This window comes from Loxodonta africana, chromosome 1, assembly GCF_030014295.1.
Source record: "Loxodonta africana isolate mLoxAfr1 chromosome 1, mLoxAfr1.hap2, whole genome shotgun sequence".
NCBI lineage: Eukaryota > Metazoa > Chordata > Mammalia > Proboscidea > Elephantidae > Loxodonta > Loxodonta africana.
In genome coordinates, this window is record NC_087342.1 from 46,333,020 (window position 1) to 46,356,566 (window position 23,547).

At 41.7% G+C, this 23,547-nt stretch overlaps 1 protein-coding gene across 1 annotated transcript in view; it reads right to left on the reverse strand.

Annotated features, from left to right (window-relative positions):
* The window catches only part of F13A1 (coagulation factor XIII A chain), a 235,395-nt gene that overhangs the window by 45,790 nt on the left and 166,058 nt on the right, over positions 1-23,547 (reverse strand). The window contains exons 9-11 of the mRNA XM_003417863.4: positions 20,283-20,386; positions 11,173-11,261; positions 2,255-2,408 (exon numbers count right to left, since the gene is read on the reverse strand). Of these exons, the coding sequence (XP_003417911.1) occupies positions 2,255-2,408; positions 11,173-11,261; positions 20,283-20,386 (347 nt within the window). The remainder of the gene's footprint in view (positions 1-2,254; positions 2,409-11,172; positions 11,262-20,282; positions 20,387-23,547) is intronic.

A 23,547-nucleotide genomic window follows, 5' to 3' on the forward strand; every position in this document is an offset into this window, starting at 1 on the left:
CCAGGGACCCCTGATTGCACTATTACTGAGCCGATTCCCATCAAGTTGATTCTGACTCATGAGGATCCCACGTGTTTCAGAGTAGAACTGCACTCCATAGGGGTTTTAAGGTTGATACCTTTAGGAAACAGGCCTCTAGGTCTTTCTTCCAAGGAGTCTCTGAGTGGTTTTGAACTGCCAACCTTTAGGTTAGTAGTAGAGTGCTTAATTGTTTGTACCACCCAGCGACTCCTCCTGGAATATAAAAAAAAACAAAAAACAAACCAAACCCTTTGCTGTTGAGTCAATTCTGAGTCATGGTGATCCCCTATGTTACAGAGTAGAACTGAACTCCATAGGGCTTTCTTGGCTGTGACCTTTTGGAAGCAGGTCTCTAGGCCTTTCTTTTGTGGTGTTGCTGAATGTGTTTAAACTGCCAACCTTTCAGTTAGTAGCCAAGTGCAAACTGTTTATACCACCCAGAGACCTTCTTGGAACATAGTAGGTGCTTAATAGCAAATTTTGGATGAATGAATAAATGCTGTAGCTAGTTTCTTTCAGTTATTTCTGTGGAGTTTCTTTTTCCCCCCATTCCAAACCTTTTTGCCTGTAACTCTATTCTGAAAGGATACTTTTTTTTTTTTTTTTTTACTTTGCTTATATTGTTTCTAACTTTCCTCTTAGGAAAAAAGCCAAAGAGAAAACAAAAACAAAAAAATACCCTTTGTATTTGTGATATGTAATAGCTGATAACCAACAGAAGGGAAGAATAAACCACTTCAGAAATACAGTAAAAATTCACTAGCTCAGGTGACAAAAATCTTGAATTTCTAATACTATGCACAGGAGTTCTCCATTCTTTACAGTGCAAATTACTTCTGTAAATAAGAGCTGGGCGACTGTCTAGAATATTTAAAACAAACTCTGCTCTCTGTAGCACTTCAGGAATGAATGCTGATGAATATTTAGGTGTATGCTAATTACTAGTCATTTTTATCCATTCACTAAAATAAATGCCTCTCCTAAGAACCTCTGCTGATGAATTATTTGCAAAATATGTTCCACGTTCTCCATTGAGCTATGCAAGGCCCTCCATATACTGGTGACCATTCACTGTGAGCAGCTTTGTCCGAGGCCACAGGGCACCTCTGAGCTTGATGCCTGAGCCATGTCTGTGAGCCCTACACAGGGGGCTAGTCCACCTCTGCACCTCTGCTGTGCTCAACCTGCCTGGAAAAATCAGCCTGCCTTTCTTTAACCATAGGCTGTAACTCCTCTCCCTGGGGTTGGCTTTCTCTGCATGCCCTGGCTGGGCTGAATGTCCTTATTCTCTGTTCCCAAAGCCCCTCTGCACAATGATCCTATTACTTGGCCCTGGATGGGAGGTGGGTCCTGCTCACTGCTGCAATCCCTAGCACCAAACACAATTCCAGGCACAAATTAATACAGGCGCTCAGTATCAATCAAGACGGAATTATACCCAATGCTTCTGTTTGAAACCGTCTGTACGATAAAAGTTAACAAAACCACCTTAATGTTATTGAATGATTAAAATTGGCCTTTAACCTAACTGATCCGAATTGGTGAGGTTGTACTGTACTATTGTTGCTGTTAGCTGTCATCAAATCGCTCCTGACGCATGGCAACCCCATGCACAACAGAACGCAATGTTGCCGGGGTCCTGTGCCGTCCTCAGGATCAGATGTGGGTTGGACACCATCCCATTGTGATCCATAAGGTTTTCATTGGCTGATTTTTGGAAGTAGACCACCAGGCTTTTCTTCCACCATACTATCAATATTGTATTCTCTATGCCATGGGGTTTCCATGAGAATTCAATGGAGCAATGTATATAAAAAATAGTTTGTAAAGTCCTAAACAAAGGTTAGTAGTTATTTAAATTTCTATTACTGAACTAAAATCATATTAGTTATCCAGTGTTTTCTAATAGGATTATTTTAAATTAAGGTCTCTTCATATTTTTATGTGCAAGGGCATGTCCATATCCTGTTATAAATAGACCTGACTTCAAACAAAATCATTTCACAAGCCACAGGAATGGAATTCTGCTCAAAACAAACCAGAAAGCAAAACTACAGTGAAAAATTGTGGGTGTGATGTATCTTTAGGGTTTATACTTCTGCCCTTGCTACCAAATGCTGCCAATACTGCTGCATTCCCTGAAACACTCTTTGTAGTGGCAGTGAATATGTACTAAATGAAATAGAGAAAGGAACTCGGGCAAAGAAATCATCCTGCAGTTGTAGTAAATTACCTTCCTGGAATTTATAAGTATCAGTAATGTCTTGTACGCCATCTCCTCCAATTTCTTTGGTCACAATTAATTTCCCAATGTGGGTGGAATCCACAGTTTCAACCACATGAGTGCCATCTTTTTTGACTGTAATGTAAACAAGATCGCTGTTGACCTGAAAGCAGAAAAGAAGAGGATTACCATTGTTAAATGTCCTTGTCACCCAAACTTTCAACTCTCAGTGATATCATCATCTAGAGATCCCTAGAGTGCGTACAACCCTTTCTTCAAGAACAATGGATTCATAGGGCCAAACTAGTTTTCAAAATATTCTGAAGGAGAATCTAGTTTAGATTAATCATCAGATTCTTCTAAATTAAAAACCTGTATGGCTGGCACTATTGGTTGTCAAGACACCAATTTCTTTCTCCCCTTTTTTCTCCCACTCAGGGAGAGCTGAAAATACCACGTCCCTTACTCTCTTTCCCAGATGTATTTTAAGCTAGCAGTGGCCATGTGACCTGCTTCTGGGAAGAAGAGCGAGTCTAATAGGTGGGTTCTGAAGAAGATTCTTCTTCTTCATGAAAGAAGAGAGGTACATGGGCTGAGAGAGCTGCTCTTTTCTTCCTGCTTTCAGATGTCATGTGAGGTAATACCTGCAGCTGCTGCAACCATCCCGGGAGAGAACAGAGAAACGTTGCCAACGATTTGAAGATGGCTGAGTAGAAAGGTGAGAAGCATTTGAGTGCTTGACAATGCTGATAATTGGCTAAGCCAACTTTGGGATTATATGAGAAAAATAAACTCCTACTGTTTAAGTCATTTTAATTGTGTTACTTGAAGCCAAAAGCATCTTAACTGAAAATATTATTATACTATCCAGGAGGAATCCAGGCAATTTTCTGGTGGTTCAGAAACTAAACCATATTATTTGTGGGGCTTCAAAATAGCATCTTGGGGCCACACTGGGTGACCCTCAACTCTTCCAATGCCTTGTTTTATCACCTTACTTTCTAGAAGCAATGCCTAATCTGAGCCTGAAAGCTGATATCCCCAGATTCCCTTATTACATTCTTTTTTAATCACCTTCTTGGGGGTTCCGCTTATTGGAATGGACGCAGGCAGGAAACACAGATGTCACCGCTGCCGCTGAAAACAGCCACTGATGTACTTACTACATGTTTTCCAAGCTCCTCTCTAAGCATCAGTTCCCTCCTTTTTTAAATAGGGTAATAACAGTTCCTCACGGTGTGACTGGCAGAATCAACTGAAATACATGCATGCCGATTATTTATCACCGCACCCAGCATATGGTAAATAATAAATAATGCTAGCAACTATAATATAATATATTATATTATAGTATTGTCAGATGTTGTTCAAGGTGCTGGGGACTGAATGGTGAACAAATAGATTCTGTCAGTGTCCTATACAGGGTTTATACTCTCTAATAAGGGTGGTTCACTGCATCAGAATCACCTGGGGAACTGTTTAAAAGTAGATGAGTGATGAAGGAGGTCTTGAGTGGACCCTAAATGTCTTAATTAAAAAAAAAATCTCTCAGACAGCTCTAATGTACACCCAGGCCTGAGGACCCCTGAAATATAGTACAAAGGTAAAGGGAAGGTCCAGCTCGAGATGCTATGGAGCCCCGGAGGCTGTGAGCGGGGGGTTGGCTAGGAAGTGACACCCATGTTGTAACTTGGAAGACGAGTAGGAGTTAGTGAGCTCAGGAATGCATGGAGCTCTGTTATAGGTGAAGGGGCTGGAAGGACAAGGGTTCCTTGGAAGGTATTTGGGAGAGGCCCTGGATTAGCTGCAAGAATTTGGATTCTGATCTTGGATGCATAATTTTAGAAAGTCACATTCACCCCTCTGAACTTCAGTTCCAGCTCCTATAAAATGAAAATAATTATACTTGTTCTGCCTATTTAAATGATATAGGGTATATCTGAAAATGACTTGTAAACTTCAATGTTCAGTAAAATATAATGGCTATTATTAGGTAGTGGGGAAAGGAAATGATATACACCCAACTTTTAAAGCTGAGGTTAAAGAGAACAACTTTTCTCTACTTTCTCACAGAATGTTCTGAATTTACATTAAGTTCAACCCCTACTAAGGAGAAAATAACCAACCTCTTGAATACCTGCAATGTTTTGGTGACTTTCTATAAGTTACTAAATTTAAGCCTCACAACAGCAACCCTGTGAAGCATGTACTTTGACCCCGATTTTACTGATGAGGACACCATGGCTCAGTGAGGTCAAGCGGATTGTTTGTGGTCACATGGCTGGGAGCCAGTGGAGCAGAAATCCAAACCCTCAGTTGGTCCACAGCCTGTTCCCTTGACTTTCACACCACACTGCCTCTCCCACTCATGGTCCCTGGGGACCATAAGCATCAGCCTGACATAAATGGTGAGATAGTCCCACACTCGGGGCTCAGGTTTCTGAGGGGTGACCAGTGGTGACCCCACTTCTCAGGCAGGGTCCCCATGTCTGGATGGTGCTAGCTGTATGTGAAAGGCTGACATACGAAATCAGGAATCAGGACAAGAGAAGACAGAGCAGGTACCCAAGGAATATTTGTAATTTGGGGAGGGAGGTAATGTTTAAAAAACTTTAAATGAGCTGCCTGAGAATTTTGGCGTTTCCTCCAAAGGGCCAGCAAGCACAGACAGCTACCTCCTTCACTTGCAAGTTATAGCAATGATGATGATAAATATCCTCGTAATAACAAACCCTTACCACAGTTTATGATTTTCCAGGGAGACAAGGCTAAATATGAAAGCACCTAAACCCTTTGCTCCCCTTGAGAATGGCTTAGGAAATTTACATAGGATAAAATCTCAGGTCAGTTCAACACGACCATGCTTTGTGGCGAGAGGAAAGGAGAGCCGTATTTATGGGATGACTTTTGTATATGTATGTTGGGGCTGGGGGTGGGAAAAATGCTCTTTCCAAGTGATGGTGGCAAGCTTTTCAGCTTCAGCCGCTAGTATGGTGGATCTCCACCCTGATTGCACCTTAGACTCACCTGAGGAGCTTCACAAAATACCTGTGAGGCCCCACCCAGGACGGATTGAATCACTACATAGAAGAGTAGAACACGCAGGGTATACAGGGAAGAATATAGAATTTGGGAAAGTTACTAAATCTTTCTGAGCCTAGGTTTAATAATACTTTCCTTGCTGGGCTGGTGGAGTCCCTGGGTGGTGCAAACTATTAAAGTGCTTGGTTGCTAACCAAAAAGTTGGAGGTTCAAGTCTACTCAGAGGTGCCTTGGAAGAAAAGCCTGGGGGTCAACTTCCAAAAAATCAGTCACTGAAAACCCTATGGAACACAGTTCTACTCTGGCATACCTGGGGTCACCATGAGTCAGACTCAACTCTATGGCAACTGGTTTGTTTTTGCTGGGCTGGGAGGTAGATTAGCACTACCTCTGCAAGCCCTATGTTTAAGGCTAATTTCTTCTCTTTCTTTTGAATGCAAAGGGGTCTTAGCCATTGACTAGTCCTACCCCTGCATTTGAGGGGGCTAAATTCATGCAGATCCTCTGTATCCAACATGAAATCTGGTGCTATTTTCACTACACCACGTCCCTGCCCCTTGGTCTGACACAGGCACTCTTATGCAGAAGGGGGCCCAGACCCCGGGAATTCAGCAAAACTAGGCTGTGGCAGCAAGTTAGAGGGCATCTCTCTGCAAACTTCGCTTGTGTCCATAGAATGTGAGGATGTGTCTGCTGCTGGTAGAAGCTATGCCAGAATCGCTCGTTTTCAGGACCCCGGACAGCGTTTCTTTTGGGCTGTTCATTTGCTTCCAAGTAGAAATAACTACACGCTGTGCAGAGAAAACACTGCTCCTCAGAGGACTAGGAAGCAGTGGGTACCTGCCTCTGCCAGGAGGCCCCCTGGCATGACAGCCATGTGCCCACCCCCTGCTCGCCATTCCTCCAGGTGTCTGCAGGTGTCAGTCGTGCTGTCAGGCCCCAACGTGCACTCTCTGCTGATCATGCATACATGTTACAGGTGTACCTCATTTCACCACCACGACTGCAAGCCTTGAGGGTGTGACTCTGGCTCCTAGCTCTCTGAGACACTGTCCTTAGCAGTGTATTTTGCACCAGCTCTTGCCTGCTTGCTTGATTGACTTATTCATTCAATAAATATTCATTGAAGGTTACTATGTGCCAGGCCCTGCTCTCAACAATGAGGATACAGCAGAGCCTACCTTCATAGAGTTTATATTTCAGACAGGGGAGAAATAATACACACTAAGACAGGGTAAGAAGGTAAAAACAGGGAAGATAGTGATAAGTCAGGTGGGGGTGGGCTAGTGAGGAGGAGGTGACTTGAGTGAAGTAAGAAATCATGCGAATTGGGGTGGGAGTGGGGGGACAGCATTCCTAGTAAAAGGAACAGTATGTGCAAAAAACCCTGAAACAAGAGTGTGCTTGGATATTTCCAGAAGAGCAAGGAGGCCAGTATGCCTGGAGGGAAATGAGCAAGCAAATGTGGGGGAAGGAAGCCAGCGGCCAGATCGCATACAGTCTAATGAAGATATATTTTCAGTTTTTTTGTAAGCGGAAAGGGAATCTATTGGATGATTTGGCACAGGGGTGCGACATTTTTGTTTACATTTTTAAAGGATAATTCTGGCTGATTTGTGGAGAATAGACTGAAATGGGTAAGAGAGAGAGTAAGAGACAGGAGGCAACTTCATTAGAGCTCAGTGCAGTGGGCCAGAGGGTAACAGTGAGATCAGGGAAGTGGTTGGGCTCATACTTTTGAAGGTATTACTGGCAAGATAAATGAGGAAGGTTAAGAAGGGGCACCGAGATGATTCCAAAGTTGTATTTGTTTTTTGAATGAATGGATGAATAATTTTAGATCAAAATAAGACATTAAAAACTGCCCTGCATCTAATAAATCCAAAAAAACCAAGCCCACTGCCGTCAAGTTGATTCTGACTCATAGCGACACTATAGGACACAGTAGAACTGCCCCAGAGAGTTCCCAATGAGCACCTGGTGGATTCAAACTGCTGACCTCTTGGTTAGCAGCTGTAGCACTTAATCACTACACCACCAGGGTTTCCCTGCATCTAATAAGTGGAAGTAAATAAGCTACAACTTTTGAGTTGGGAAAGAAGAATCTGCAGGGAAGTGTCTGTACAGACGGTCTACAGAGAACTGCGGGCCAAGAGCTGGAGATGGCATAGCTTCTGGAGCCATGGGGTGGCTACTGTGGCCCTGAGAGGCCAGTCATTGCAGCTGCAAAAGCGGCAGGGGAGGGAAGGCAAGACAGCGTGGGTGTGCAGTGCGTGAGTGTGTGTGTGTGTGCGTGTGCATGCATATGCGTGTGTGCACATGTACGTGTGTGTAGTGCGTGTGCACATATTGCATAAATGTTTGTGTGTACACACCTTCACATGTGTTGTGTGTTCAGTGTATGTGTGCACATGCGTGAGCGTACATGTGTGTAGTGCACTGCATGCAGATGCATGTGGTGTATGTGCAGTGCACGTGTGAGTGCGTGTAGGGCTAAGAAAGACAGGTTTTTTGGAGGGATGAAGAGGGATGACAGAGCCAATTAGAAGAAGCTAAGATAAAAGGGAAGGGGCATCCCCCGAGTGCCTCATGAACATGATGTTCAGAAGACAATTCCAGACACTTAGAAATGTTCTGTGTTCTTCTCAACCCTTCAGAAGTCCCAGGCCACTAAGAGTTGGGGAGAGAAAAGGCAGATGGGCCTTGAGAACTGAAGGAACCCACCACATGATGAAACCACGAGAAGGGACGAGGTTAGATAAACAGGCTTCAAGTCCTGAAAGAAATCTAGACATGGGAAGGGTGAATTTCTGGAATGGAGGGCAAGAAGAAAAGTGACAGAAGACAAGACTCTTCCCATATGTAACCCTCGTATTCTAGGAGTCTGTTTTCACTCAAAAAATTAGTCAGTGAACATACTCTATGATCTGGCCCGGAAATGAGTAAAGAATGAGCAAGAAAGTAAACCTGCTGAGAGGCATCTCCTGCTGACGTACCTGGGGTAGCAGGGAGCACGCTCACACAACTGGGAGAAGAGACAGAGAGTGCACCATCTGAGTCATGTAGATCTGCCTTAAAGTTAAATACTACGTTCCCCTGGGGTTCTACTTTAGGCCCCCTTGAGAAAAGACTCCTCATACAGTTTTCAACAACATGATCTTAGAAATGGCTCGGCCCTGGAGCTCAGCCCGAGCTGGAGCAACAAATCATACACTGTCAGACAGGTCTCCACAGTGGATAAAGAGGAATAATTATAATCTTCAAATGCTGATGACATTCATAGCACCCAGATCTATATTTAATAATAGCAAAAGGCATTTACATTAACAGCTATTAGGCAATTCACTTGTGGAGGGAAGTTCTCCCTCTCTTTTCCTCAGCAGCAATAAGGCATAATGAAATTATAAAAATAAGGCTTTGTGAATTTTACAGTGATTTTCCATTAAGAGGTTCTTGTAGCATCATAAACCTTAAGACGGTAGCTCAGGAGGTTTGTATAAGTCTTTGAATCCCAAAGTGAAAGCAAGGGATACAATTCCAAATACGGAATGCCCATTCTCCCAAGGGTTCTAGCGACCATAATGGTAATTCCTGTGGAAGAAACCCTCTTCCTGTGGTGTATTTCAAATTTCTGACTTTGCAGATTAAATATCCACACTTATTTTACTTCCTAAATTTTTCCTGCGCCTGCCTCCTCCTTTCATTGCTCTTGCCATTTGTTTAGTTCAGGCCTCTCCATCTCAGGTGTGGAGTAATGTCCCAGCCTTCTAGCTGGTCTCGCTACCTCTAGTGACATTCCCATCTGATTTGTGATCCAGAAGGCTGCCAGTGATCCAGGAGCTGGCTCACATTCCTCCCCAATGAGAACCCTCTTGCTTACAGGGTGACACCCACATTTTTCCCTGCCTTACCCCCTCAGCCATCATCTCTGACACTCCAGTGAGCTGCCCAGGTTTCTGTCTCCCACACGCCATCCAGTGCCCACCTGCCTGAAGAACTCTCCTCTGCCCAAAACACCTTGCCTCCTCTGGCTTCTTTCTAACCCCCTTGTCTGAATAACTACTGAACATCCTTCAAGATTTGCATTGGGTAAATCTGTTGCAAAGGCCCTCTTTAAAGTGCTGAAAAGCAAAGATGTCACCTTGAGGACCAAGGTGCATCTGACCCAAGCAATGGTGTTTTCAATCACCTTATATGCATGTGAAAGCTGGACAATGAGTAAGGAAGACTGAAGAAGAATTGACACCTTTGAACTATGGTGTTGGTGAAGAATATTGAATATACCATGGACTGCAAGAAGAGTGAACAAGTCTGTCTTGGAAGAAGTACAACCAGAATGCTCCTTGGAAGCAAGGATGACGAGACTTCGTCTCACATACTTTGGGCATATTATCAGAAGGGACCAGTCCCTGGGAAGGATATCATGCTTGGTAAAGTAAAGGATCAGTCAAAAAGAGAAAGACCCTCAATGAAATGGGTCGACACAGTGGCTGCAACAATGGGATCAAGCATAACAATTGTGAGGATGAAGCAGGACCCGGCAGTTCTGTTGTATATAGGGTGGCTGGGAGTTGGAACCAATTTGATGGCACCTAACAGCATAACAACATCCCTCCAGACTCAGTACAGGCACTAATTCCCAGTACAGGCTGCTAATCAAAATTTTTAGGTTTATGTCCACCAAGAGGCATCTCAGAAAAAAGGCCTGGTGATCCAGTTCTGAAAAATCAGCCATTGAAAACCCTACAGAGTGCGGTTCTACTCTGACACACAAATTGACTTGATAGCAACTGAGTTTTTCTGGATTTTATTATGCTATTGTACTAATATTTACTAGCTAGAAGATTATGGAAAGTTTATTTAACTACTCTGTGCCTTAATTTTCTTTTCTGTAAAATGGGAAGAATTATAATACCCATTTTTAAAGGCTGCTAAGAGTATCAAATGGTAGGCAAAGTGATTACACAGCATGAGCTCAATACGGGGTAGCTGTTATTTCAGTGTTTATTGGTCCAACTATAGCTGGCTAAGTCCTGTCTCTCAGCCTTTCCTGTAACTCGCCCTGAACCTGTTAGCCTGCTCCTTTACCTGACATGGTTTACATTTAATGTGATTTTCAGAACTCCCTTTGGCGTATTCTTTACAGCCTCATCTCCTTCAAGTCCCCTCCTCAGATTTTCTAGAATTTCAGACCCCTTCACCAAAGTGTTCCCATGAGGCCATTAAGTAGACTGCATCCCTCTCTCCCTCCCTCCTTCCTCCTCACTCTGGCAGCTCTACTTTCCCTCAGCAGTGATGGCAGGAAATGCATGGCAGTTCTCAGACCAAGACCTCGGTTGGTGTATTTAGATTCTGTGTTACAGGGCTTACTGAGCTAGTCCAAGAGGGAAGCTGTATGCACAGACATTTCAATCCATGAACTCTCTCCATCAACTTTCAGCCGAGTGGTTTAGGAGCTCTGGTGGCACAGTGGTTAAGAGCTAGGCTGCTAACCAAAAAGTTGGCAGATCAAATCCACCAGCTGCTCCCTGGAAACCTATGGAGCAGTTCTACTCTGTCCTATAGGATTGCTATGAGTTGGAATCGACTTTATGGCAAAGGATTTTTTTAAAATTCATTTAATCATCTTATTTCTTAGTGGCAGTTGATACCTATTTTATGGATATAGAAAACTGAGCTAAGGTTAGTAAATCATTGCTTTCAGGGGGAAAAAGGAAAATAATAGGTAAGAACTGCACATAGAATTAAGAGCCTTTAGGTTGGAACGATGCCTAGTTAACTCCATAAACAAAGAGCATACATTGTGTACACGGGAAATTTAGAAGTAATAACCCAGCATGGTATTCTTTCACGTGTTAAGCATTCCCCTGCTGCTTTTCACTCACCTCTGCAAAAACAAAGGGTGCATCAAACTGGAAGCAGACATGGCCGTGCTTGATGGCTTGAACAGAGGCTGGGCCACACCGGTACATCCCTACAGCACACAGAGGGAGGAGAGCGTGAGTAGCCCATCTCTGGTTCTATATGGACACAGCGCAGTTCATAGCACTGGGGATGGCTCTTCAGAGACAAGCGTTTCACAACTTCATCATTGATTTAGCCCAAATGCTCTTGACGGGTGGAGAGGGCGGAAAGCCAAAACATTTAATGAAGAGGGTTTGGTTGGAAATACTTCCTCAAACTAAAATGTGAAGCCATATTAAAAAATATGAAGGATAACACTTTTCTGCATTTATTCTGCCACCAACAAACACATACCCAAGTGTACTTTGGCCAAGCTGTTGTCTTACCTAGTGTTTGTCTCTTTTTTCAACAAGTCTCTGAAATGTTGGAAATGTTGATGTGTCCTCAGTGGTGGTGTTTGTTTTTTATTTTGAGTTTTGTCTTTAGTCTTTGGAGATTATGACTAATTTCTAGCCACAGTTGAAGTCAAGTTTAACTGGAGAATGTGGCATTCATCACACACGTTGACTAACGACCACCATGGATTCAGGAAGTCAGCAGTTTTAAGTTTACTTTTCTAATATTCTTTAGACTTTAACCCCTATCTTTAGTTGATAAGAGTAGCTGCCATTAGTTACCTCTATAACATAAGCCATCTCATGACATATAATCCAGAACACCAGGAAGTGTTGAACTCTCTTTTCAAATCCAGTATTATAATAAGGTTTCACTAGGAATATGAACTGAAAGTTTATGTTTATCCCTAGGTGGTGGAAATGGTTAAAGTGCTTGGGTGCTAATTAAAGGTTAGAGGTTCAAGTTCACTCAGAGGCAACCTTGGAAGAAAGGCCTGGCTCTCTACTTCTGAAAAATCAGCCATTGAAAACCTTATGGAGCACAGTTCTACTCAGATACACAAAGGGTGTCTCCATGAGTTGGAATCAGCTTGACGGCAACTGGTTTATGCTTTCATATGTCTATATATCCAGATCAAAGAATCCTATCAACACCTGAGGAAATAAACATAATCATGCCCCCAGCACACAGACTTTTTTGTTATTTTTTTTATTGTGCTTTAAGTGAAAGCTTAAAAATCAAGTCAGTCTCTCACACAAAAATTTATATACACCTTGCTATATACTCCTAATTGCCCTCCCCCTAATGTGACAGCTTGCTCCTTCTACTCTCTCTTTTCATGTCCATTCCGCCAGCTTCTGACCCCCTCTGCCCTCTCATCTCCCCTCCAGATAGGAGATGCCAACATAGTCTCAAGTATCCACCTAATCTGAGAAGCTCATTCTTCACCAGCATCTTTTTCTAGCCATTGTCCAGTCCAATCCCTGTCTGAAGAGCTGGCTTTGGGAATAGTTCCGGTCTTGGGCTAACAGAAGGTCTGGGGGCCATGACCACCAGGGTCCTTCTAGTCTCAGTCGGACCATTAAGTCTGGTCTCAGGCTGATGTAGTCTCTGGCATATGTGGCCCTTTCTGTCTCTTGGGCTCATAACTACCTCGTATCCGTGGTGTTCTTCATTCTCCTTTGATCCAGGTGGGTTGAGACCAATTGATGCATCTTAGATGGCCGCTTGCTAGCATTTAAGACCCTAGACACCACTCTCCAAAGTGGGATGCAGAATGTTTTCTTAGTAGATTTTATTATGCCAGTTGACTTAGATATCCCCTGAAACCACGGTCCCTAAGCCCCCTCCGCTGCTACACTGGCCTTCGAAGCATTCTGTTTATTCAGGAAACTTCTTTGCTTTTGGTTTAGTCCAGTTGTGCTGACCTCGCCTGTATCGTGTATTGTCTTTCCTGTCGCCTAAAGTAGTTCTTATCTACCATCTAATTAGTGAATACCTGTTTCCCATCCTCCCTCCCTCCCCTCTCTCTTAAACATCAAAGAATATTTTCTTCTCTGTTTAAACTATTTCTCGAGTTCTTATAATTGTGGTCTTATACAATATTCGTCCTTTTGCAACTGACTAATTTCACTCAGCATAATGCCTTCCAGATTCCTCCATGTTAGGAAATGTTTCACGGATTCATCATTGTTCTTTCTCGATGCATAGTATTCCATTCTGTGAATATACCATAATTTATTTATCCATTCATCCATTGATGGGCACCTTGGTTGCTTCCATGTTTTTGCTCTTGTAAACAGTGCTGCAATGAACATGGGTGTGCATATATCTGTTCGTGTAAAGGCTCTTATTTCTCTAGGATATATTCCAAGGAGTGGAATTGCAGTTCTATGTCTAGCTTTTTAAGGAAGCGCCAAATCAATTTCCAAAGTGGTTGTACCATTTGGTATTCCCAGCAGCAGTGTGTAAGTGTTCCAGTCTCTCCACAGCCTCTCCCACATTTATTATTGTCTGTTTTTTGGATTCATGCCAGCCTTATTGGAGTGAGATGGAATCTCATTGTAGTTTTGATTTGCATCTGTCTAATGGCTAATGGTGCTGAGCATTTCCTCATGTATCTGTTAGCAACCTGATTGTTTTCTTTAGTGAAATGCCTGTTCATATCCTTTGCCCATTTTTTAATTGGCCTATTTGTCTTTTTGTAGTTGAGTTTTTGCAGTATTAGGTAGATTTTAGTGATGGGTTGCTGATTGGAAATGTCATAGCTAAAAACTTTTTCCCAGTCTGTAGGTAATCTTTTTATTCTTTTGGTGAAGTCTTTGGATGAGCATAGGTGTTTGACTTTTAGCAACTCCCAGTTATCTAGTATCTCTTCTGCATTGTTAGTAATGTTTTGTACTCTGTTTATTCCACGTATTAGGGCTCCTAGCATTGTCCCTATTTTTTCTTCCATGATCTTTATTGTTTTAGATTTTATATTTAGGTCTTTGATCCATTTTGAGTTAGTTTTTGCGCATGGTGTGAGGTATTGGTCTTGTTTCTTTTTTTTGCAGATGGATATCCAGTTATGCCAGCACCATTTGTTAAAGAGACTGTCTTTTCCCCATTTAACTGACTTTGGGCCTTTGTCAAATAGCAGCCGCTCATATTTAGATGGATTTATGTCTGGATTCTCAATTCTGTTCCATTGGTCTATGCATCTGTTGTTGTACCAGTACCAGGCCATTTTGACTACTGTGGCAGTACAATAGATTCTAAAATCAGGTAGTGTGAGGCCTCCAGCTTTTTTCTTCTGTTTCAGTAATGCTTTTCTTATCTGCGGTCTCTTTCCTTTCCATATGAAGTTGGTAATTTGTTTCTCCATCTCATTACAAAATGTTGTCGGAATTTGGGTTGGAATTGCATTGTATCTATAGATCACTTTTGGTAGGATAGACATTTTCACAATGTTGAGTCTTCCTATCCATGAGCAAGGTATGTTTTTCCACTTGTGTATGTCTCTTTCGGTTTCTTGAGGTAGTGTCTTGTAGTTTTCTTTGAATAGTTCTTTTATGTCTCTGCTAAGATTTATTCCTAAGTATTTTATCTTCTTGGGGGCTACTGTAAATGGTATTGATTTGGTGATTTCCTCTTCGATGTTCTTTTTGTTGGTGTAGAGGAATCCAACTGATTTTGTATGTTTATCTTGTACCCTGAAGCTCTGCTGAACTCCTCTATTAGTTTCAGTAGTTTTCTTGAGGATTCTTTAGGTTTTTCTGTGTATAAGATCATGTCATCTGCAAATAGAGATATTTTTACTTCTTCCTTACCAATCTGAAAGCCCTTTATTTCTTTATCTAGCCTAATTGCTCTGGCTAGGACCTCCAGCACAATGTGGAATAAGAGTGGTGATAAAGGGTATCCTTGTCTGGTTCCTGATCTCAAGGGGAATGCTTTCAGACTTTCTCCATTTAGGATGATGTTGGCTTTGTACAAATGTCCTTTATTTTGTTGAAGAATTTTCCTTCTATTCCTATTTTGCTGAGAGGTTTTTTTTTTTTTTTTATCAAGAATGGGTGTTGGACTTTGTCAAACGCCTTTCTGCATGAATTGATAAGATCACGTGGTTCTTGTATGTTGTTTTATTTATATGATGGATTACCTTAATTGTTTTTCTAATGTTGAACCATTCCTTCTTACCTGGTATGAATCCCACTTGGTCATGGTGAATTATTTTTTTGATATGTTGTTGAATTCTATTGGCTAGAATTTTGTTGAGGATTTTTTGATCTAAGTTCATGAGGGGTATAGGTCTGTAATTTTCTTTTTTTTTGGTGTCTTTACCTGGTTTTGGTATCAGGGATATGCTGGCTTCATAGAATGAGTTTGGGAGTATTCCACCCTTTTCTACACTCTGAAGTAGCTTTAGTAGTGGTGATGTTAATTCTTCTCTGAAAGTTTGGTAGAACTCTACAGTAAAGCTGTCTGGGTCAGGGCTTTTTTTTTTTTTTAATTGGGAGTTTTTTAATTACCTTTCCAATCTCTTCTTTTCTTATGGGTTCATTTAGTTGTTCTACCTCTGTTTGTGTTAGTTTAGATTGGTAGTATGCTTCTGTGACTTCATCCATTTCTTCTAGGTTTTTAAATTCATTAGGTACAATTTTTCATAGTAATCTGATGTGATTCTTTTAATTTCAGTTGGGTCTGTTGTGATATCATCCATCTCATTTCTTGTTTGGGTTATTTGTTTGCTCTCCTGTTTTTCTTTGTCAGTTTGGCCAATGGTTTATCAATTTTGTTAATTTTTTCAAAGAACCAGCTCTTGGCCTTGTTAACACTTTCATTTTTTTTTTCTATTCTCTATTTCATTTAATTCTGCTCTAAATTTTATTATTTGCTTTCTTCTGATGTCTGAGGGTTTCTTTTGTTGCTCTCTTTCTATTTGTTCAAGTTGTAGGGATAATTCCTTGATTTTGGCCCCTTCTTCTTTTTGTATGTGTATATTTATTGGTATAAATTGACCTCTGAGCACTGCTTTAGCTGTTCCCCAAAGGTTCTGATAGGAAGTGTTTTCATTCTCATTGGATTCTATGAATTTCTTTATTTCATCCTTAATGTCTTCTGTAACCCAGTCATTTTTGAGCAGGGTATTTTTCAGTTTCCAAGTGTTTGGTTTCTTTTCCCTGCTTTTTCTGTTATTGATTTCTACTTTTATGGCCTTATGGTCAGAGAAGATGCTTTGTAGTAATTCAATGTTTTGGATTCTGCTAAGGCTTGCTGTATGACTTAATATGTGGTCTATTCTAGAGAATGTCCCATGTGTACCAAAAAGAAAGTATACTTGGCTGTTGTTGGATGGAGTGTTCTGTATATGTCTATGAGGTCAAGTTGGTTGATTGTGGCATTTAGATCTTTTGTGTCTTTATTGAGCAACTTTCTGGATGTCCTGTCCTTCACTGAAAGGGGTATGTTTAAGTCTCCTAAAATTATTGTGGAGCTGTCTATCTCACTTTTCAATGCTGATAGAGTTTGTTTTGCACATCTTGCAGCCCTGTCATTGGGCACATAAATATTTAATATGGTTATATCCTCCTCGTATAGTTTCCCTTTAATCATTATATAGTGTCCTTCCTTATCCTTTCTGGTAGATTTAAAGTCTATTTTGTCAGAAATTAATATTGCCACTCTTGCTCTTTTTTAGTTGTTGGTTGCTTGATATATTTTTTTCCATCCTTTGAGTTTTAGTTTGTTTGTGTCTCTAGGTCTAAGGTGTGTCTCTTGTAGGCAGCATATGGACGGATCGTGTTTTTTAATTCATCCTGCCACTCTCTGTCTCCTTATTGGTGAATTTAATCCATTTACATTCAGCGTAATTATGTATAGTTATGAATTTAGTGCTGTTATTTCGATGTCTTTTTTTTGTGTGTTGTTGACAGGTTCTTTTTCCCACTTAATTTTTTGTCCTGAGTAGTTTATATATTGTCTTTTCCTCATATTCGTTGTTGTTGATTTTGTTTCTGCTGAGTCTGTATTTTTTTCTTGTGTTTTATTTTGACGTGTAGGATAGTTTGTCTCATTTGTGGTTACCCTAATATTTACCTCTATTTTTCTAAATTTAAACCTAAATTTTATTGCTTTGTATCGCCTTGTTTTCCTCTCCACATGAGAGATCTATGACTATATTTCTTAGTCCCTTTTTATTGTTTTAATGTTGTCTTCTTTTACATGATAACATCGCTGTTTCCCTGTTTTGAGTGTTTTTTTTAATCTTGATTTATTTTTTTGATTTCCCTATATGGGTTGACATCTGGTTGGCCTGTCCAGTTTTCTTGTCTTGGGTTGATACCCGATATTGATTTTCTAACTGGAGAACTCCCTTTAGTATTTCTTGTAGTTTCGGTTTGGTATTTATGAATTCCCTAAACTTCTGTTTATCTGGAAATGTCCTAATTTCACCTTCATGCTTGAGAGACAGTTTTGCTGGATGTATAATTCTCGGCAGGCATTTTTTTTCCTTCAACTTTTTATGTAAGTCATCCCATTGCCTTCTTGCCTGCATGGTTTCTGCCGAGTAGTTTGAGCCTATTTTTATTGACTCTCGTTTGTAGGTAACTTTTCATTTATCCCTAGCTGCTCTTAAAATTCTCTCTTTATCTTTGGTTTTGGCAAGTTTGATTATAATATGTCTTGGTGACTTTCTTTTAAAAGCTACCTTACGTGGAGTTCGATGAGCATATTGGATAGATATCTTCTCGTCTTTCAAGATATCAAGGATGTTTTCTGCCAACAAATCTTCAATAGTTCTCTCTGTATTTTCTGTTATCCCTCCCTGTTCTGGTACTCCAATCACTCATAGGTTACATCTCTTGATACAGTCCCACATGTTTCTTAAGGTTTCTTCATTTTTTTAAATTCTTTTATCTGATTTTTCTTCAGATATATTGGTGCCAAGTACTTTATCTTAAAGTTCAGAAATTCTGCCTTCCACTTGCTCAATTCTGCGTCTCTGACTTTCTATTGAGTTGTCTACTTCTGTAATTTTATTGTCAGTCTTCTGAATTTCTGATTGCTGTCTGTCTCTGGATTTTTCCAGCTTATTAAATTTTTCATTAAGGTCCTGAATAACCTTTTTAATTTCTTCAGCTTCTTTATCTGTGTGTTCCTTGGCTTATTCTACATATTGTCTCATTTCCTTCCCAATGTCTTGAAGGGTTCTGTATATTAATCTTTTGTATTCTGCCTCTGGTAATTCCAGGAATGCACTTTCATCTAGAAGATCCCTTGATTCTTTGTTTTGAGAACTTGTTGAGGCAACCATGGTCTGATTCTTTATGTGACTTGATATTGACTGTTGTTTCTGAGCCATCTATAAGTTATAGTATTAGTTTATTTTATGTTTGTTTACTGTGTCATAGCTTCTTGCTTTGTTTTGTTTTGATATGCCCAAATGGGTTGCTTGAGTGAGCTAGCTTGTTTATTTTATCCTTTGGAGCTCTGACGTCCTGTCCCTAGATGGCTAGAGCTGTTATCAGGTATATCAGTCTAGAAGTCCATTCACCTTTCTTGTATGAATTCAGCTCAGGTGTTCAGATAGCTGATTGACAAGTGTTGGCACAGGCTCTGTCCTACAGTCTTGCGGGGCAGGAGTGATTGGTGTAGGTACCAGTATCTGGTTGCAGCAGGGGGTCATGCTGTGAAAAAGGCAGGGGGCTCTTCATCCCCTATGTTTCTCTGAGGAAAGCATGTCCCTGTTCCCTAGAGCATGCAGGTTCTGCAGACAGACCATGGGCACCCAGTGTTTTTGTTTGTAAGGACTGGGAGGTACCAGTTATCCTTGGACCTCTGTCGCAAGTGGCTGGGTAACCTGAGTGGAGCCACCAGTCCTTAGGCCACTGAGGTAGGTAGGTGAGGACCCTGTTTAATAGGCATAGTGGTGTCAAACACCAAATACCCACCTCTCCACTGCACAGCTGAAACAGTTGTAGTCTGCCAACAAGGGCCTATTCTCCTGAAGTAGGCCCACACATGTCCATGCAGGGGGGAAAGGTACTCAAAGCCCACTGATCGTTTTATGCCTAAACAGGAGCCACTTCTGTCCTGAGCTGCCCAGGTTAGTGGAGCTGGCAAATTATATTTTCTCCCAATTGCGAATTTATTCCTTCTCCAAGGCTGGGAGGGTGGCTCTAGGTGCTCAACAGGGCCTATTTCAGGCCCAGGGAAATCAGCAGCTGCTGAAGCCAGCTTGGGGGTGGGGGTGCGGTAAAATATACGCAAATACTTAGCTTTTGGTGAGAGCGCTGTTCTTCTCCGGTTCCAGAGGTGTGAGCAGGCTGTGTGGCTGGCTGCCTCTCCCTGAGGAAAATGTGGCTGAATGCTAATATCAGCCCGAGGCAGTCACTCCCGGGACTGGTGCCTGAGGGCTCCCTGTGATTCAGGTCCGGTAACTCCCCTCTGCTTCTGAACCGTCTCTTCCTTCCCCTGCCCCTCAGTTCATTTTCTAACTTTGCCTTTGATGCTCAGGACTCCTAGCTTGTCATAAATATACTCGTTTCACTTGTTTTTTCGAGTCTTTGTTGTAAGAGAGCTTGCTGGAAGCATCTGTCTATTCCACCATCTCGGCCCCGCCTCCCCAGAATTTTTAAAAATCATGTTAAAGTAAAATGAAGGCCTATGATCTGATTTTATAAAAATCTGGGAGAGGTCATAGCTGCCGCAGCTTAGCCTAGTTTGCAAGTTAGCAGGCAAATACCCTCATGCCCAAATTTTGAAAGGAATCACACAACATCAAAAGGAAATCAGGGTCTGAGGAAAGAATTTACAAAACAATCTGTAATTATTTTCTGAGTTCCTTATTTTCTCTACTGCCTTATATCTTATCACTGTGTGTCTGGGAGGGCTGAAGTACTAGTAAAAATGCCTGCACAGATACTTTTTCTCTTGTCTTCAAAACTGCTTATCAATGCTGGAGTAGATGAAGTATATATGTTAAGTTTTATGTTCTTTTTTAAAAAGTTATATAGTAATCAGGATAAAGCTGACTATTGGAAAGAAATTAAAGTTGATAGGCAGGTATTCCATGCTGTTTGTGTACGCAGAAAGCATACTTCTGATGTTGGTATGCAATGGGAGTGTTTTCTGCATGTCAAATGCTATCATAAAAGCAAAATAAAGATCAGCAGTGAAGCAGTTTCCCCAAGAGAGGATGTAGCCTTACCATCACTGTTTTCCTGGGGGGTGCTGTCCACGACTTGCCAACCACCAAATCCAACAGGAAGGTCAGGCCTTGTCATCCAGGCCTCATTCCAGCAGTGGTAGTTCCTTAGAAAACACAACCAACCAAGAGGTTAAGCTTCCCACCATAGTCAGTGCTCTAAGACATCAGCAAGTCACTCAGAATCCTAGGGATATGTTATCTACAAATTACTGGAATGTATTAAGTTAATTTGGGACTCCCAGAGACATGCTGGGAAACTAGACTTGAGTTTGCTGGGCAAATTCATTTCCATTGACACACCCTGGGGAAACTCACGGTCTGGATGCTGCTTTTCTTCTGTGACTATTGGCTTCAAGTTCTCCCAAAGATATTTGAATCAGTGCATTAACAGTTTTGATCTCAGCTATTCTTTGCTGCCTAATGAAAGTAGAACTTACTGTGTATTGAAAGGGTAGAGAAGAAAATCGAAATAGAAGGACATATATCTTTGTCTTTCTTTCATATTGCTTGGATTTATTAAAAAAAAATTACTTTGAAATATTTAAGTAGTAAAGTACTTTATGTTTACATCTCAGACCATTGCCATAGAAAGGACTGCTTTAACTACTGACTATAGTTCTCTATAATTTGTGGCAAATTTCCATTTGGTGTTAAATGAGAAGAAAAGGTTGTCAGGGTCAGTATCTCTTTAGCCTTTATCAAAGGTGAGTGTCCCATGAGCTAAGGGCCATGCAAAACATTTTAGGACTTTGTGTATGATCCTCGAAGCCAGAGCATGAAATAAAGTATCATCACGAATTGTATTATTATGTCCTTGGGAAGACCTAAAATTTTATGACAGTACAGAAGCAAATGAGAACACATTAACCTATCAGCACTGTAGAAAATGTTCATATAGAAATAATGACTTAACGATGGGATGAGGTGATAACAGCAATCTTCCTTTACTTTATAGCACTGATGAAATCCACATGTAACTACTATCCATCCTTTCCCAAAACATCTTTCAGTGTCAGTAATTTATTCATATTCCCACTTCTCTCTGAGTTCAGCTCATTGATGATTGGCTCAGTTAAGATGTTTTGACACACATGTATGGAGTGGTGTGGTACCATGTACCAGGCACTGTGCTAGGCACTAGGTATTTAAAGTTGATCAAGACTCAGGTTCTTGCTCACAAAAAACAAGGGGTAGAGAGAAATACATAAACCAACTATTAAAACTTTTATAGGTGGTGCAAATGGTTAACAGTCTTGGCTGCTAACTGAAAGGTTGGAGGTTCAAGTCCAGCCAGAGTGCCTTGGAAAAAAGGCCTGGTCATCTACTTCCAAAAACTCAGCTTTTGAAAACTATATGGAGCACAGTTCTACTCTGACACACATGGGTCACCATGAGTTGCAATCTACTCAGCGATAACTCTTTTGTTTTTCTTGTGTGTGTGTGCGGCTTAAATGAGATAATACTATGAAGCAAACAGACAGTCGGGTAAAGCGCTTAGAATAGGGCCTGCCAGGTGGTAAGTGCTCAAAAATGGTAACTCTCAAACGTTTGTTAAAATTATCGTTTCAAGTGATGCATGCTAAAATGGAAGTTCATTGGTGGGACAATGGGATCTCAGTAAAGAAAATTTCCAGGTACTAAGGAAGGAAGGAAACTCTGGTTGCATAGTGGTTAAGAGCCACAGCTGCTAACCAAAAAGTCAGCAGTTCGAATCCACCAGGTGCTCCTTGGAAACCTTATTGGGCAGTTCTACTCTGTCCTATGGGTTGCTATGAGCTGGAATTGTCTTGACGGCAACTGGTTTTTTTGGTTTAGGGAAGGAAGGCTTCACAACAGAAGTGATGATGTGAGCTGAGTCCTCAAAGACAAGTGGCAAGTGGAAAGAAAAGGAGTAAGGACAGTGGGGATGTGAAATGGCTAATATAGCACATTTGGGAACTGGAAGCTACTTGTTGTGGCTCAAGGGTCTCATGTCTGCATATTTGTGTGTATGGGTAGAGAGTGATGACAGAGGAGGGTGGACAGGTCCTCACAAAACTAACAGGTAGGGGTGGTACTTACTATGTGCTGGGCACTGTTGAAAGGACTATGTCTACTAACACATCTGATGTTCCCAGAACTCTGTGAGAAAGATACTATTATTATTATCTTCAGTTTAGAAGCGAGGGCACTGAAGCACAGAGAGGTTAAGAACCTTGCCCAAGGTTACACAGCCAATTAGTGACAGAGTTCCACGGTTCATGCTTTTACACACTGAGCTATGTCTGCTATAGGCGAGGATGAGATTGTGGGATACTTTTATCCAAGTTAAATATTTGGGCTTTATTCTTAGGCAATGAGAACTCATCGAAATAATTTAAGAAGGAGAGTTAAAGTTACAGATCTCCATCTCTGTGGGAGATGGATGGAGAGGCAATACTGGAGACAGAGCCAAGTCCTGCGCCCCAGCAGAGGCGCTGCTACGGCCTAGAATGTATCAAAGGGGTGTTCACTACAGGGGAGGCCTCTGCTGGGGAGGGAGAGAGCCATCAGGAGGCACAACCTGCTGGCGTGTGGAAATGTGAGGGAGCTGGATGAGTGGGGGAAGGCTGTCGTTTCTGGGGAGTATGATGGCCCCATTCACCAAGACTGAATAGAGGGGGAAGAGCAGAAGATGTGTGTTGGGGTGGACGTGATGATGAGCAAATGGCTCAGTTTTGGACCTGGTGAACTTGAAGTGCCTGTGGAAAATCCAGGAGATGAAACCTCAGGGACCTTTTTATATATACACATGACACTCAGAATTTAATGGATCCTTGATTGTACATGGAAGGGGTGGGGGCAAAAGATGAAGAAGGAGGGCGAATGGGAGAGAGACAGGTGGGTTTCTTTCTTGAGAGTGATCTAGTTTGTGAGAGGGAGTAAAAAAAGGACAATGGCAATTTTTAGGAGAGGAGAGATCAAGGAGTGGTTATGGAGGCAGAATCCAGTAAAAAGGGAACAGATAAAGATTTAAGGGTGAGGGTATAAAGGAGCTCAAATACCAAGGATGCAGCAGGATGGGGTCAGGACCACCAGGCGTGCACAGGTGTGGGAAGCAAGGTGTGTGTCAGGACCACCAGGTGTGGACAGGTGTGGGAAGCAAGGTGTGTGTCAGGATCACCAGGTGTGGACAGGTGTGGGAAGCAAGGCGTGGGCCAGGATCACCAGGCATGCACAGGTGTGGGAAGCGAGGCATGGGCCACAGATCACCAGGTGTGCACAGAGTGGGACGTGAGACATGTGT